The sequence below is a fragment of the Haplochromis burtoni genome, unplaced genomic scaffold (assembly GCF_018398535.1).
Source record: "Haplochromis burtoni strain Fernald_Lab_line unplaced genomic scaffold, NCSU_Asbu1 Contig_86, whole genome shotgun sequence".
NCBI lineage: Eukaryota > Metazoa > Chordata > Actinopteri > Cichliformes > Cichlidae > Haplochromis > Haplochromis burtoni.
In genome coordinates, this window is record NW_024582447.1 from 728,402 (window position 1) to 744,718 (window position 16,317).

At 40.5% G+C, this 16,317-nt stretch overlaps 2 protein-coding genes across 3 annotated transcripts; one reads left to right on the forward strand and one right to left on the reverse strand.

Annotated features, from left to right (window-relative positions):
- The first annotated feature begins 310 nt into the window (after positions 1-310).
- Positions 311-1,713, forward strand: dio3a (iodothyronine deiodinase 3a). The gene has a single exon (XM_014334642.2). The coding sequence runs from the start codon at positions 383-385 to the stop codon at positions 1,166-1,168; it is 786 nt and encodes a 261-aa protein (XP_014190128.1). The 5' UTR covers positions 311-382; the 3' UTR covers positions 1,169-1,713.
- A 4,824-nt stretch (positions 1,714-6,537) lies between these two features.
- On the reverse strand, positions 6,538-16,113 carry LOC102313444 (protein delta homolog 1). Of its 2 annotated transcripts, none has more exons than XM_005925696.3 (7): positions 15,889-16,113; positions 15,746-15,763; positions 15,349-15,428; positions 15,073-15,136; positions 14,510-14,640; positions 13,582-13,723; positions 6,538-8,747 (listed from the first exon to the last, which is right to left on the reverse strand). In XM_005925696.3, exons 3-7 carry the CDS (start codon positions 15,398-15,400, stop codon positions 7,961-7,963), a joined length of 1,176 nt encoding a protein of 391 aa, XP_005925758.1. In that variant the 5' UTR covers positions 15,401-15,428; positions 15,746-15,763; positions 15,889-16,113; the 3' UTR covers positions 6,538-7,960. The 2 variants fall into 2 exon arrangements, with proteins under 2 accessions (XP_005925758.1, XP_005925757.1); XM_005925695.3 differs by having other exon boundaries at positions 15,746-15,760; positions 15,889-16,112.
- Positions 16,114-16,317: the final 204 nt, after the last annotated feature.

Here is a 16,317-nt window from a genome sequence, read left to right on the forward strand (position 1 = left end):
AATGTCACATTAATGATTTTGCATATCCTTATATTTCTCCCACAGTTGTACCTAACTTCATGCAGCCAGACTTGCTTTTAACATCTCTTTTGATATTCTGATGATTAAAAACAAAAACAAATTATATATGAGAGACTGCCCATAACGCAGCGCTTTGGTGCACCCTATCCAGCACCGTTGGCTTTTGGCTGTGACTACAAGCTGCGGAATTGACAGAAGGTAATCCCCGCCATGTGAGGCCTCGACCCCGGTTTGGAGGCGGGGTGTGATTCATTCAAATCTGCCAGTGCTATAAAAAGAGGGGAAGTTGCAAGTAACCCAACTTCAACCCACAAGATCGTGGCATAACGCTAGACAAATCGGGTTGTTATTAGAGGTGATAATGAATACTCTTAAAACTATTAAAAATGCAATAGTTTGTTTAGTCCTGTTGCCTCGTTTTTTGGTGGCAGCTGTCATGTTTTGGCTGCTTGACTTTTTATGCATAAGAAAAAGAGTGTTCTTCAGGATGAAGGAGCAGGAGGGCGATGCCATTGATCCTCCTCTGTGTATATCGGACTCCAATCGGCTCTTCAGCCTTGAGTCCCTTAAGGCAGTCTGGCACGGACACAAACTGGACTTCCTGAAAGCAGCGCATCTTGGACAGGTAGCGCCCAACACCGAAGTTGTCCAGCTGGAGGATCAGCGGCGCAGCCGTATCCTCGACTACGCACAGGACAAGAGACCGCTTATCCTCAATTTTGGCAGCTGCACCTGACCACCGTTCATGGCACGTCTGAAGGCTTTCCAGGAGGTTGTGAGGGACAATGCAGACATAGCAGACTCTTTAGTTGTATACATCGAGGAAGCACACCCCTCCGACGGCTGGATGAGCACCGACGCGCCATATCAGATCCCCAAACACCGGTGTCTGGAGGACAGGCTGAACGCTGCGCAGCTGATGCATCTGGAAGTGCCCGGCAGCCTGGTCGTGGTTGACAGCATGGAAAACTCCTCCAACGCTGCATACGGAGCTTATTTTGACAGACTTTATATCCTGCAGGAGGGAAAGATAGTTTACCAGGGTGGTAGAGGACCTGAGGGGTATCGGATCTCAGAGCTCAGAGACTGGCTGAATCGATATAGAGACGGGCTGGACAGATCCAATAACCAAGTTATACACGTGTAGATTAATTTTCACACTTTTAGAGCTGCTACTTAAAAATAAAATAACATATGCTGCATTTTTTCAGTATTGTAACTACCCTTAGATAGATTTTCATTAATGGTTTAAGTGTATTTATTTTTTCACAAGGGACTGAATTAAAGAAAGGTGCTGTATAGGGTGTCCTCCTTCCTTTAATACTGGACATCTATACATCCTCTTAGGACCCACCTACAAAAGGTTAGTTTGTTTGGACTTTGGTGCCGAACACATGCACTTTGTATATGTCTGTATACGTTCTTTTTTCTCCTCGTGGAAATGCGCCTCTATGATTTTTTTTCCCCCACTCGGGACTTAGAGATGTGCGCATCACTTTGCTCACCAGTATTGTTATGAAGTTCGGTTTTTAAATGGGATAAATCCAGAGAACCGATATTGATGTTTTCCATACTAGTGGGCAGAGTGAAGATGGTTCTCTCTGCCTTGCGTGGCGCAAAAAGACTTTGTAAATGTTCCGTTTTATGGATGGCATTTTATTGTATCCAATAAATTCTTTGGTTTACTCCTTCTTTTGGGCTTTTTTTGTTTATTTATTTGTTGTAAGCACAATACTTAAAGTGGACAAGTTAAATTATTGGTGCTGCATGCAAGCCAGGGTTATGGCATGCGCGCGCGCGTGTGTGTGTGTGGCTTTATATTTTGTTTTTACAATGAAGCATGCTGTGTACAGATTTAACTGCCATTCGGTCTCGTAGAAGTGAAAGACGATTGCTCATCTGAAAGATGTTTTAGATTAAATCTTTCTCAAGAGCATAACTGTAATTTTGTTTAAATTGAATCAATTTCAATATTTTTTCTCTGAAATCAGCCATTTGCTGCAAGCAAGTTTTCTCTTTGCAAAAATGGTGAAATATTGCATCTGTAATTAGTGGTCAACCACTTAAACTATACAGTTGGTTATGGTGGGATGGCTCTAGGAAAAAAAGAGAGAGAGAGAAAAAATCCATTGTTCTCCACACCCCCACCTTCCTAAACCTTTGACCTCTTACAATTAAATGAGGATCATCAGAGTTTATCCTATTATGCTAAGTGATACTTCCACCTGCAAGGGTCTAAATACACTAATGTTTTCAGGGTTAGCAAACCAATCCCACAGCAGAACACAGTCCTTCAAAACGTCAGACGTCTGCAGCTAATACTGAATATCAATGCCGTGGCATCACCCGGTCTAAAAACATGCATAATGATTTGTAATGATCTAATGTGATTTAATTCAGCCATGCAACGTAAAAAGTATAAAGCTGAAGAAAGAGCTCTTCTGATGCTTCAGACACAGGTCACAACGCAATGAAGACACAACAGTGGGCAATGGCTTGGACACAGATGACTCAGGAAACCAGATAATAACTGTGACACAGCCCTTACATGGAGCAACATCTTGTCAGATGATTTGGTTCCCTGTGTCGTTATTATTCATAGTCAGCTTTGGGATACAGAGTCCTTACCTCCAGCAAGGAGGCAAAGTCACAACCAGGGCACAAATCACTGTAGACACAACACAACAAGCTTTTAGAAATGTAAATGTATTGACGACACAAGGATGCTCTTTGTTGTCAAAGTGGGTTTTTTTTTTTTTCCTTTGTCAGAAAACGGTTCTTATGAATCACTGCTTTGAAATGAATCAGAGTTTGCTCTAAATATCACTTGGTCTGTGAGATAAGTGGGTGGAGTTGATGGAAATGAAAGGAGGCTTTTGTTATGGTTCAGGAAAACTACATCCCTCTGATTTCTCTTTTATCCAACACACGGCAGTAAAACAGACAATGCCCTTGCAGTTTAAAGTATCTGGCCACCAGACCTTTTTCAGTGTCTGTGGTCCCAGGATTACACACTCAGCAGCCAACTGACAGGCTCACCCCACATTAGTCTCCCATAATAAAGAAATGTACTAAAAAAATGTTGTTGAGCATCACAAGAGCATAAATATTGCACAGATAAAATGGAACCCACCTTGGTTGACCTGACAATAGTTTATAGCAGACATCTTTTTGTTTTAGGAACTCACAAGCCCAAAACATTTGGCGCCAGAGTAACAGAGAGGAGAATTAACTCCAGCACTGTTAAAGAATATGTTGCTGGTCTGACTACAGAGGCTTACCAGTGACCTGACTTTACGGCTCATCTGGAACACATTTAACACACAAACACACAGTATTTATGCGGAGCTGACAGCTGACAGAGGGGTACCTGCCTGAGTGAAATATAACTTTCAGTGTATCCAGTGTGCACCCCTCAAAAGAGACCCCAACTGGAATGCTTTAGATTTGGATTCTTTCCATGTGTGATTTTCCATATGCTGAGTCTCATCTCTCTGCGGAGAGGCAGACAGGAACAAAGGGTTAAGGGTCTCCGGCTAAGTGGTGAGATTTAACTTTTGCTGCTCTGTTTTGTTTTATGACTTGAAGGGAGCAGACTGGGTCTGCTGAGGTGGTTTTTTTCTGCTTCCCTGGTCAGCTTTGAAGGTGAGGGCCCCTCTCTCCCCAGGGTCATAACTCCACAAATGAATGTCTGGTGGTGGGGAGCGAGGGGGGCCTCAGCACACACAAAAAGGTTTCAGGGAAACTAGCGTGTTACTACTTAACCAGCTTTTAAACCATCTAGTTTATAATGGTCAAAAAGAAATCCAAATTCTGAAGTGAAACACACAAATAGAGGCACTATATGGAAATAAGAAGTGTTGCATTATTAACATGAACTCGTTTCATGTTTTATTTTTGCAGTACAGATGCTAAAAGATATTTCAATTTTCTGTTTAAGGATAGGTTTAGTATGTGTGTGTTTGTGTGAGTGTGTGTGTCAGATGAGGGATATGCAGGAACACAGCAGGAGTCCCTGAAACATTTTCCAATGAAGCTCAGTCAGCAGTGAAAAATGGCTGGGTGTAACTTGGAAAAAACACTGATTGTCACCCCAATCGTGAACTGAAATGGCCTGGCAACAAAGTGGAAAATGATCTGTTATGTGGGACAGGCAGCACTCATCCCCGAGTCTTGTGATGGCTTGCATTATTGTGCAGAACAAGAGCAGCGGAATGGAAGCTGCAAAACATAACCTACATATTTTTACAATCTTACCAAGTATGCAGTTTCCATACATTACAAATATATATTATATATAGGAAATATTAAAATACTAATCAAGCAAAACATTTAAAAAATAATGGTTTTGTATAGATTTAAATGATATAGTGGCAGCTGTCTTGTTTCCAGATGTATAAAAACTGTGTATAACTTATAATTAACTGATGAAAGCAAAATGCAGTGTTCTCAGTGCATTGAAATGCTGCACTCGGTGTCCAGCTTGTGGCTATAGCCTTTCGTCTTTCTTTAGATGGATGACACCCTGTGGCCATACTTGGTGACTGCATAGCTTTTTTTTAGAGCTGCATCAGACTGAAGCACAGTGAGTGGAACACAGCTGAACTCTTATTTTGATGTTGGAGAGCCTTAATGGAAAACAGAAAGCCTCCGACTATATTGTTAAAGAAATGTCAGTCCTACTTGAAGAACTGACGATGTGTTTATCATTCTGATATTGAAATGAACAACGCTTTAATTGAATGTTTAGTGCTGGATTCTTTAGATGTTATAATAAAGTTCTATGTGATGAGCTTTTAATGTTCAAAGGAAATTTGCCATGTCTCTGGCCCACGATGGCAGTTAGAGGAAACTGTTTTAAATATTTAGATGTTAAAGCCTGTGCACAATTATTCTCCACTTATACAAGTGTTTTCACTTACGCACCTCTTTGGGCCTTTTCTGGGGACAATTTAGGAATGTAGAAGTGCTCCATAAAAATCTGCACACTCCCTGCTCTTGGTTTTGTTGCACCTGTCAAATTCACAATTTCTCCTCACCTACAAAATCATGAGTAGTCGGGCCTCGTCATATCTTAATGACCTCATTGTTAGCATGTTATACTTCGTTATGCTGCAGTAAACTTAGATTTCTGTGGCTTCCCATCATGCTAAGCCTTTCTTCTTTCACTCTTCATATGTTTATACATCACTATTGTTCAATCTCCCCCCACCCCCAGTCAGTAGCTGCAGATGGCCGCTCCTCCCTCAGCCTGGTTCTGCTGGAGGGTTCTTCCTGTTAAAAATCAGTTTTTCCTTCCCACTGTCACAAAGTGCTTGCTCTAGGGAGTAGTCTGATTCTTGAGTATTCTAATATTATAGGGTCTTTATTTTATAATATAAATCTCCTTGATGAGTCTTGTTGTAAATGTATGTTATGTGAATAAAACTGGATTGAATTGCAGACATTAGATTAGGAAAACTTCATCCGGTTATACGCTGTTTATAGTTTTATACACTGTTTATAGTTTACAGTCTGAAATGTACACACGGTGGATCAAACAGCAAGTTTGAGAGGTTGAAACTTGGAACAAGCTTCTAGTCACTACAATCACTTCAGCCTGGCACTTTCCTGCTATCTGTTCTGCTTCTATTCTTTAAAATGGTAATAAATGCAAATTGAGAGTTACACTATTATATCAAAATTAAGTCAAAATGAACTCGACATGAAACAAGAGAGGCAGGATCTACTACTCTACTACTAACTTATTATTCTCATTAACACACAGTTTGAAGAAACTGTAATTTCACCTTAAACTAACCGGGCACATAAACACAATTTGACTGAAACAATTTGAAACTGTCTTTGTCCTGTTTACTGTCCTTTGCTACAGTCTCCAACATACACTGCACTTGCTATCTTTTCCAGCCATGGTTGATAGTATAAAAAATAGCAAACACATGATCAAATCCAAAGATCTAAAAAGAGAAACAATGTATCATAAAAAAGAACTTATAAAAACATCTTTATTACAATTTGTAGAACATTTTAGGCTTTTACGAGGGGTTGACCTGCCAGATTTGACATGGCTGTCTAGAATGGTGCCGTAGAGGAGTAATGTATAACTGTACCAGAAGATGGAGACACAGACTGTTATCTGAAACCTTTACAGCCAGTGGAGGCGTGTGGACAGAGCCTTTATTATCACTCTGCTGAGAACCATCAAGACGGCCTTGGGGAAAAATTTATGAAGGAGATCAGAGCAGGAGAGCAGATGTTTGTATGATTTTAGAACAGGTGGTGGTGGTGCACTCGCAGCATGTGTATCAGTTGGACTTTGCACTGTTAAACAGCTGACGCACTGTATGAGCCTTGGGGAGGATCTGATCTTGTCTCCAACTGTCTGTTGTGTGAAGAAAACAGCAGCTAAAAGCAATAAAATCAAGACCAATGACCAACTAAGGTGGAAATCAAGTCAAATACAAGACTAAAGTCACCTTTGTGTACAAGCATGTGACACTGCAAGCATTTTAGTTAGGCGGACACATTGTGGCATATTTTATTAAAAGCGATAGACAAGCAAACGTTTTCAAAGTACAACAGTGAATTATCTCAGAATAATACAAGTCCTAAATGACTGTAATTGCAACCTCCTGCTAGATAAACCACTTGTACATCATTATGTTTTACTTCTGCATGTCAGAAAATGAAATGTAGATAACCAACCAATTAGAGAGTTATGATAAACAATAAGGAGGCTGAAGGGGACTTACTGAGAAAGCGACAGAATCTTTAACCTTGAAATCCCAGCAATCCTCATATCAGCAGTGATGCTTTACACACAGTACTATTCACATCAGTCTGCATATTTCCTGTGTAACAGACGTGTATTTTCCATATTTTGACATATATTAGGTTTTCATGGGAATCACGTTTCCTCCATTTAGAGTGGATGGCCATCTCATGCATGAAGCAAACTAATAACACTGAAACAGGTGTTGCAGTACCAATTTCAGAGCTCATTGATGCATAATAACACTGACAGTAAGACGCACTAGTGGAAAATCTTATAAAAGCTCATGGAACACGAGTTTTAGAACGACCAGGGATTAATCATTGATATAAATAGGTGAAAACGAGTTAGCAAAACAAATAATGTCATTATATCAGACTCGACATCTATACTTACCTTTCAAATTAATGTCTGATATGATGCAGTGGGTAGCAGCTGTGTGGTATATGAAAAAGTAAATTACCTTTTTAGACATCTGAAATACATTTATTACATTAAAAACAACATTTTCTGTAGAGTTCATCCCTGCAGGATTTGCACAGCTGTTTGGGTGGCATGTAACACGATCTATAGCCACGTGTTATTTGCACTGAAAACACTCACAATATGTATTTTTGCATTTATAAAGAATCTGGAAATTCACAACATGCTGTATGAAGGAGGTTTGGGCTACAATAAACGATGACGTCTTATTTGCTTATCTTTGAAATGAGAGATTGCAGCTCTGATGGTGCTCATGAAAGTACAAACTAAAAGTCAGCAGCTCAGTCACTTTGTACCGACTATTATGAATTCAAATATATTTTTCATTTTCTTAATTAACCCCACTTCCTAATTAGATCAACTCATGAGAAAGAAGTAAATAGAAAGAGGCCACGCAATGACATATTTTTAACAACATGCTATGTGAGAGAACATGTTTTACATAATTATACATTTTAATGGTAATTTTGGATTAAAAATACATTTACAAACCAGCGTCATGTATATCCATTTGGTCCAGCAGACTTTACATTCAAACATGTACCGGGATAGCCCACCAGCTCTCGGTTATACACACTTTAAACACAACTGCACGACAGTCATAGCTTTTTAATCGCTGCTATTTTTACACATTCACATTCGACTTCTTCCAGGGGGAGTGTGGGTGAGGACGAGATGATATTATCAGATGGAGGTGTAGTGCCTCCCAAAGCTGGTGAGTCTAATCTTCTCTGGCAGGATGATGTTTACTGAGTGTTCCGCCTCTTCCTGGCTTGTGCTGCCAGCTTCTCTCAGCAGGTGCTCCCTTTGCTGCCGGACAAGCTGGCTGTACTTGGCATTCGCCAGCCACGTCTCACAGCGGCCAAAAAACACAATGCCTGTAGTGCCCAAGATGACCAGGCAGGTGAGCAGTGCTAGCAAGCTGAAGCAGACAAGCTGACCATGCGTAACGAGGACACCGGACGAGTGAACCGTCTCCTTCAGGGTGATCTTGAGCAGATCTCTCTCAGGTGGTCTCAGCAATTTGTGGAAGGCATGAGCGGGGAGGGAGTAGTGCTGTGGAGTCAGAGCAAACACTCTGTCCACAGGCTTGGCAGCAACCGGCTTGGATCTGTTTCTTGGTCTGTGCAGCAGGGAGCATGTGGGACCTGTAAACCATTTCTGGCAAATGCACCGGAAGGTTCCATCAGGTTGACCGACACAGGTGCCCTCGTTGGCACAGGGCCGCCCGGCGCAGGGAGAGAGGCTGGTGGTGTCATTACAAGTGAAACCAGTGAAGCCGTGTGGACAGACACATGTGAAAGTCAGGCCATGGTTTGTACAGTTGCCACCGTTGAGGCAAGGGTTAGGCTGGCAGCTGTCAATGCCGATCTCACAGAAGTCTCCGGAAAATCCAGGGGGACATAAGCAGGAAGAAAAGGCTGCTGAGCCCTCGGCATCCATACATGTGCCTCCGTTCTGGCAAGGAGAGCTGGAGGACAGGACATAAGAGACATAAAGGAAAACAGAGTGTCCTGTGATTTACATAAATTTAGAGCAGTACAGTGCATGCTTTAGCCTGTGGTTATAAAACAGCAATAAGCAGGGGGAAATTGGTTTAATCATATGTGTCGATTTCAAGGTAGAGATGTTAATGGCAAATTTACAGGAATAATAAAGGAATCAATATTCCTCAACAGGGGAGAAAATTCCTCTAATCTTAAAGCTACAAAAAAATCTCACTGAATTACCAGAAATATGAGTTTTCACAAAGCTGGAATAAACGTTTATTGTACACACATGGTTGTCCTTTCATTTAAGGATTTGATGCATTTGATGTTACATAAAATGTAAAAGTTCAAGGAAAGTGTAATTAACAATGAGCAAAATTAGTGTTGTTGTTAAACGCAACAGCTCCTTCCGACAAACATGAAATTCAAAGTAAGGAAAATGCTGTTGCCTGCTGTGTGCGCTTTATGTGTTAACTACATTTCTAAATAACAATGCAGTTCCTTATCAAACATTTTATTGCTTCCGTCCTGCTCTGTCGTGCACAATTGCATAACAATTGCCTGACCTCAGTTTGTGCAGGATGAAAATGATAGAGTTGATCACAGCATTTCCAGATATGCACATTTCTGTGGATTTAAGACAAATATGGCAGATAAATACCGAGGTAATAAACTAGTAGTCAAGCTAATTACTTTCTAGAGAGTAGGAAAGTTTTATAACTTGTTTTTGAAGAAGTGAGAAATGTATAATACATTACTTTTTTTGAGTAATGACTCTAACACTGTGATGAATATGAACTGCTACTAGCAATTATTTATTTATTAATCTGGGGGTTACACTCATGATTATTTTCTTGTTCTTCAGGAAAATAAAAGGGCAAAGATGAGGCCGTATTGATAAAAACCCAACACACCTTTTGAAACTGCTTATTTTGACCAAGCTCCTGTCTTTTTACAAAAACACACAGTTTATTAGACAATTTAGACAAAAAAAAAAGCATCAGACCTTCACAAACAAAAGGCTGAAACTGAGACACAACTGCAAAATTACTGAATCAATCGAAGTCAAAACTTGTAATTGCTACTGCACGTAATGCTTATTAATACTGTGATATTGATTTCGGTCATTTCTCTCAGCACTAATGGCTTATTTTGTGCAAATTAAAAATCTGTACGAGTATCATGATGACGCCTCAGCGCTGCATCTGCTAATCGTCTCGCAGCCGTATAAGCAGCAGATCTGATCGATGTAACCATGCTTCACAAAGTGCATGATGAGAACCTGGGATAAAAAGTAATCAATATCTGTAGGAGTATTTCATGTAATTACACAAGTCTCTAACACTGTGCCTCAGTGAGTCAAAAGAATAATAGCGCCATCCTTTTTTAGAAGCCTCTGGTGCCTCGCAGAGGAGCTGATTAATGAAACCTCGTGCAGGGTTTCTAATTGAGATGAATTCCCCCAGAATACAAGTCAAGGTTCAGTTGTCTCACTGTTGGGATTAAATGATTATTTTTTTTAACCAGAAACAAAGCCAAAAAAATAATCCTGGATATAGCATTATTAACCACTGAGAGAAGTCCAAGCAATGCACTTAGCTGTATGACATAAGATGTGGAGATGGATTTGCTGTTGAGGGCAGCACAGTGATGCCTCCCAACCTGCGAGGAGCTTATCCAAGGCTGGATTGGATAAGCGATTAAGAAAATGAATGGATGGGTAATTATTTTTGAAAATAAGAGGAGAGCTGACAATTCTCTATCGATGTTATGTAAGCTATTGAGTTTTAGGTGTATTTCAAGTCAACAACAAGGCTGCCTGACAGAGGAAAATACATGCTGTGGTTCAGAGTGTGGAGGGCTGTGTCAGACAACTGAATCCCCAGAGAGTCTTTTATATTCATTTGACAGGCAGGAGGAAGATTCCTTCAGGGACCAATTCTGTCTGCAACCCATCTGTGTGCAGGCACGGGATGCAAGGCTGTTTTTGTTGTGATATTATCTCAAATGTCCAGGCAGGGTTTGTGTTTAAAAGCATCACCTACCATTGAACGGATGACCAGATTAATACTCAAATGTTGCTCATAAGCCAGTAAAAGTGGAACGTTTTTAGGAATGTGACTCTAACAGCTTAAGTAGTGGTAAAAGCAAATAGATGTGATTAACCTGAGAAACTTATCTCTAAGTTCAAATTTAAGTTCTGTGTTAACATGGCAGGGCTCTTTGCAGCATATTTTCCAATCAGAAGTTGAATCTTATATATCGATAATATTGGATATTACATTAAAAATGACAAAACTCTGATTGATTTTGAGTCGGTCTACAACAGTTACTATTTTTTGCAGGTAATGAGGCCCCCGACAGACATGAGTAGATGCTCTTTTCCTGGCGATGCTCTCCCAGGGCTTCGGTACAGCCAGCTGTCATGAAAGCAATCGCGGATTTCATCATTATGCAAATGATTTCCAGCCTGTGCATTTTCGTGCACACCTGTTGTTATCCAACTGATTTTGGAGAACCACTGATATCTCTATGATAGAAGCCTGCTTTGTTGCTGTCATCTTTTTGACCCCCGCCTCTTCCCCTCTTTGTATATTGACATTCAACTCCACCTAAATCTAAAAGTCAACTCGCAATCAGCTGCGAGCCACGCGTGAGCTCTGTTGTGCTTGGACTAACACTGAGACAACACACACTCACAGACAGTGAAATAAATCCATTGAAATGAAAGCTCAGACTTAAGAGATTAATGAATCAGATCAGTTGTTTCATTTTAAACTTATGGTGCTGAACAGCGCACAACAAAGCATCAAAATGTAACTGTCCAAATATTTAGGCCTTTGGAACAATCATATCAACGAGTGATGACCCTTGTGCTACGGTAATATGATATTTCTGAACGATCTGCCAAAGGCCTTGAAATTCATCTTTGATACAGACGGATGTTAAGTGCGCATCAGTTGTGTTCTCCAGCTGCCAAAGGACGAGCGGATTACTGGTCACATTCTGAGTGATGGAGTATCCGAAATGTGACAAGCAATTATGGTGTATTTGATCTTGAAAATTTGACTTTAAAGGATGAAGCCTCTGAAGTGGGATGCAGCTTATGATGCTGCCCTGGTACACACAGTCAGCTACTATAGGGAGGAGCACAATAAACATAGCTGCAGGGCTACAAATTTACTGAAATTCTTTCTTTATACAACCGAGCTGTCTTGGATTTGACATGAAGGGGAATTGTTTGCCCAAAGCAAACAATTTGTGTTTGTTTTGGCTAAGTGAGCCTCATCATCTTACACATTGCAGTGTTTTACAATTGCTGGTTGAAAGTAAAGCATGATTCCATCATGCAAAAAAACAACAAAGATCAAATGAGTACAAAGCATGGTATGAATGTGACACTGGGGTATTTGGCTGCAATTTACTTCATGGCTGTTAGAACAGTTTAAAGTTAGTGGAGAAGGACATTTGATACAGAATATGGGCATAGCATCTAGATCTTAAACTTAAGCCAACACAATATGCATTATCTCTACTCTTCAAGAGGGCCAGTTGCTCTGATTGGAAGAAGTGCTCTGATTACATATAAGTCAAGGACTGACTTTATTCATGGCCCTGAGTAAATACGTTTCTTATGGATTCATAGTGTTAATCAATATTTTCAAGTGTTATTTAGTCCAGCATAAACTTTAAGTTGTACATTATGTTCCCATTTAAAGTGGAACTGATGATAAATCAGTGCAAGCTTTAGTCTGTGGCTCTCTTTTGATTGGCAAGTCATTTAATGTATGAGTGTGCAGTTTGTTCCACCTCTTGCATCACATCTGGTTTAAAAAAAACAAGCTGGCAATAGCCGAAAGCTAAAGGCAAGGCTTCAAAAAGGTTATGATGATCTATTATATACAGCCAGTGTTTGCAAATAAGCCACTTTTTGTCACGGTTCCTGGGTTTTGGACCAGGGCTTTTAAGTTTGGGGATTTTTAGGTTTCTCTATTTTTCCTTTCTGTTTTCCCAGTCATGTCCCCGTGTCTTTCTGGTCCCTCAGTGTTTTGTCTCCATTGTTGTCTGGTTTCCCTGTTTGTTCTGGCAAGTTAGTCCCGGTCTCTCTGTTTATCACTTCCTGTTTTATCTCGACAGTTCTTCATCTCACCCGCGTCATGTTTTGCATCCCCCGTCTCGTCAGTTAGATTCTATTCAGCTGTGTTCCCCCAGGTGTTTCCACTCACTGCCTCCCTCATGGTGTGTGACTCGTTGTCTGCCTGTGTAGCCTCAAGTCAGTTTATTCCTGCTTAGCTCAGTTTGTGTTTTTTGTTTCTTTTGCCCTTTTGTCAGCGTTAAAATGAAGCTGTGATTTTGAGTTACGACAATCTGCTGAGTCCTGCATCTAGAGCCACACTCTGTTCACTGCAAACCCGTTCCCATGACACTTCTGACAGATATAAAAATACTGGCGGCCGCCGGTGCTTCCCCTCAGGCTCCTACTACTACGAATTTGAAAATCCTATGTCGCCTCGTTCTAGAGTTGACATGTTCACCTACCCAGCCAGTGTTGTGATAATAATATCCCATCACCCTTTTACAGCCGAGGAGGTAAAAGGTGTGACTGTTATGTTATGTTTACGATTTGTTGCTCTATTGTATAGTATTGTACATTGTATAGTATAGTCTGAGGGCTGATATACCTACCTACACGCATACTAAATAGCAATAGAGCAATTAGGAAAAAATAACCATAAAATATTTGAGGGAACATAGGGGATAAGACTGAAAATAAGTATTCCCCTGCTTATGAACTCAAATAAAAGTTTTTTGTACCCATTTGTAAGACAAAGTCCTCTCCTCCGGTGGCAGTTTTCTCCAGAGAAGCCAGGGGGGCAGACACACAGGTGTCGTCCCTCTCCGGTCTCTATGCAAGTGGCATTAATAGCACAAGGCCTGGATGAACACAAGCGAATATCTGTGGTAAAAAGAGAAAGGAAAAAAAATACTAATAAGTATGCTGTTTTTAGATCTTGTAGGTTCTCTCTCTCTCCCTGTGTCTCTGTGGCTGATTTTTCCTCTCGTCTTTGTTTCCACTCTCACACTACACTCCCCACCACAGCATCTTGTCACCAAGAACAAAACTGAGAACATAACCAACTGCGTTACACAGGCAAGTGGCTCATATGCTCCAACAGAATAAAAGATGCACTATGCGTGCTGATAAAGAGGTCACACTGAGCTGGAAGCCAGAAAAAAATCTCTCTTCTTCTTCCTTTGTTTCTTCCTTTGTTTCTTCCTTTGTTTCTTCCTTTGTTTCTTCCTTTGCTCCAGGGTCTCCAAGTCCTTTTGTGTGATAATGGCCACTATAGATACTATGATTATAATCAAAATCCTTAAACTAAAATAGGGCATCTAATTAAATGTTAATGTGACTTTAACAATAACATTTTCATCGGGGTATTTTCATAAATTAATAACGCATGCGTTATTCAATGGCACAAGGGAAGGTAGTTTATCATGAGGATGTTGGCAGTTTTATTAGGGGTTTCAGCTTTCCTTGTTGTTGGCAGATTTCCATAGTCAGATTATTTATGCTCCGACTATGCCCTTGGGAAAAATACAGTTAACTATATTATAGAGACCAGCCTGATCTCTCTGGACCCATGTATCTCTAGAGCTCTGTGACTCACCCTGACCTCTTGTATATCAGTATTGGGGGCAGATTGAGATAGGAGTGCCTGGGGAGCCTAATGACACTTACCTTGGTCACAAAGGCTGCCCACCCAGCCCTCCTCACAGATACACTGCCATGCCTTCTCACATGTGCCGTGCAGACAGCCAGGGAAGGGTACACAGTGGTCACAGTTGTCTCCTTGCCACCCTGGTTTGCACCTGAATGAGGTTAAATAAAGGCATTAAATCTGAACTATTAATACACCACCCAATGAGCTTCGCAGTCCTGCTCTTGGTCCGATATTATCTGCATGTTTTTACAATTAAAGTGACATCAAATGCTGCGATTTACGATTGCTGTAATTGGTTAATCTTTCTAAATACCCACAGCAACAGGGTACAGTCATTTTGGCTAAAGAGTAGATTCAGAAGGTTTTGCCAGAAACAAAAACATGAGGAAACCTTTTAAATTATCTGTCGGGATAACAATGCTTTTTACTGTTTAAACAAAGAACAGACTTGGCAGCTGACTTACACATAATGCAAGCACAGAGATTCACTTGGCTGAATTGTTATTGTATTTCTCCAAAAGCCATTTGCTTCTCCTGAGGTAAAATAGAATCTACACAGAAATCTGAGGTCGTTCAGTACCTGCACTTCCCGGGCTTCTCACAAAACCCATTTTCTGTGCTGCACCCTGTGCTGCATTCCCAACCTTTGAGAAAGGAAGACATCAGCATGTTGGCATCACAAAATAAAAAACACACACGAAAGATTCACAACAATAAAATATTAAATCCCTGGTCTTCTATTTCCACGCAGGGAGAAAAGGAGTTGGGGTTGTTTCTTTTTTTCTTTTTTCATGAACTGACTCAAATCTCTTTGTGTCGCTGTCAGCTGCCTCGGCTGATCGAAATCTAAGATTACCTTTGACGATGTTTGTCACGGAGAGAATTAAGACCACAGCTGTGAGATGCATCGTAATTTCGAGGAAGACCCCTTTTGTCCTGCAAAATACAAAGCAGCTGATATAAAGAGCTCTCGCTTCGTGGAGAAGCGACATCTTCCATCTAGAAAAAGGACACTAGTTAAAAGTTGATTTTTGAAAAAAGAAAACCACGTTAAGATTCGTTCACAATTAAGAGGATCCTACACAAAAAGATCTACATAGCGCTTTTAGATTTTTAGTTTTAAAAATATATCTGTACGAGATTTTTTTTTAAATACACTGAGCTTGACTTTAAATATAAATATAAATGCATATGCATGTATATATTTGGGGGTGATTTACTGTTTTCCTGTTTATTTTTGGAAACTGACGCACCTGAACCGTATGCGTCTTCTCCCAAAGGTATCCATTACGCACGAGCACGCAGAAAATGAGAAAAGACATTCATTTAAACACAATCTTCATCTTTTTTTTTTAAATAAAAAACAAAAACCTCTTACTTAAATGAACTGCCTTACCTATGTCGCCCAGTCGTTCTGCTCCCAAGTGACTTCGACCATATTTCACAGGTTTGCTTTTTTCTGCTTTCTTTCCTTTAATCCAAGCAACGTGCTAATGAAAGTGATACCACAGGTGTACTCGTGGTCTAGCTGCTGATGGTGGACCTGAAGGTTTTGACGGGACTGCTGCATCGTGAAGCGTCCCAGTGCTGCATGCTCCTCCCACCTTCTGAGGGAGAATGCGTGCACCAATCTGACCCCGTGGGAGAGAAGTGCAATAGTTGTACAGTAGTCACATTAGCTGGCTGGCTGACTTTAGTTTGCAAATGTCTAACTTTATGTCAAGCGATGAATGAGGTCTCTGCGATTCATTTAAAACAAAGGAAGAAAACAAGAAAGAAAACAAACGAACCTATGTCTACGGATATCTTGTTTGTTTGTTTTTCA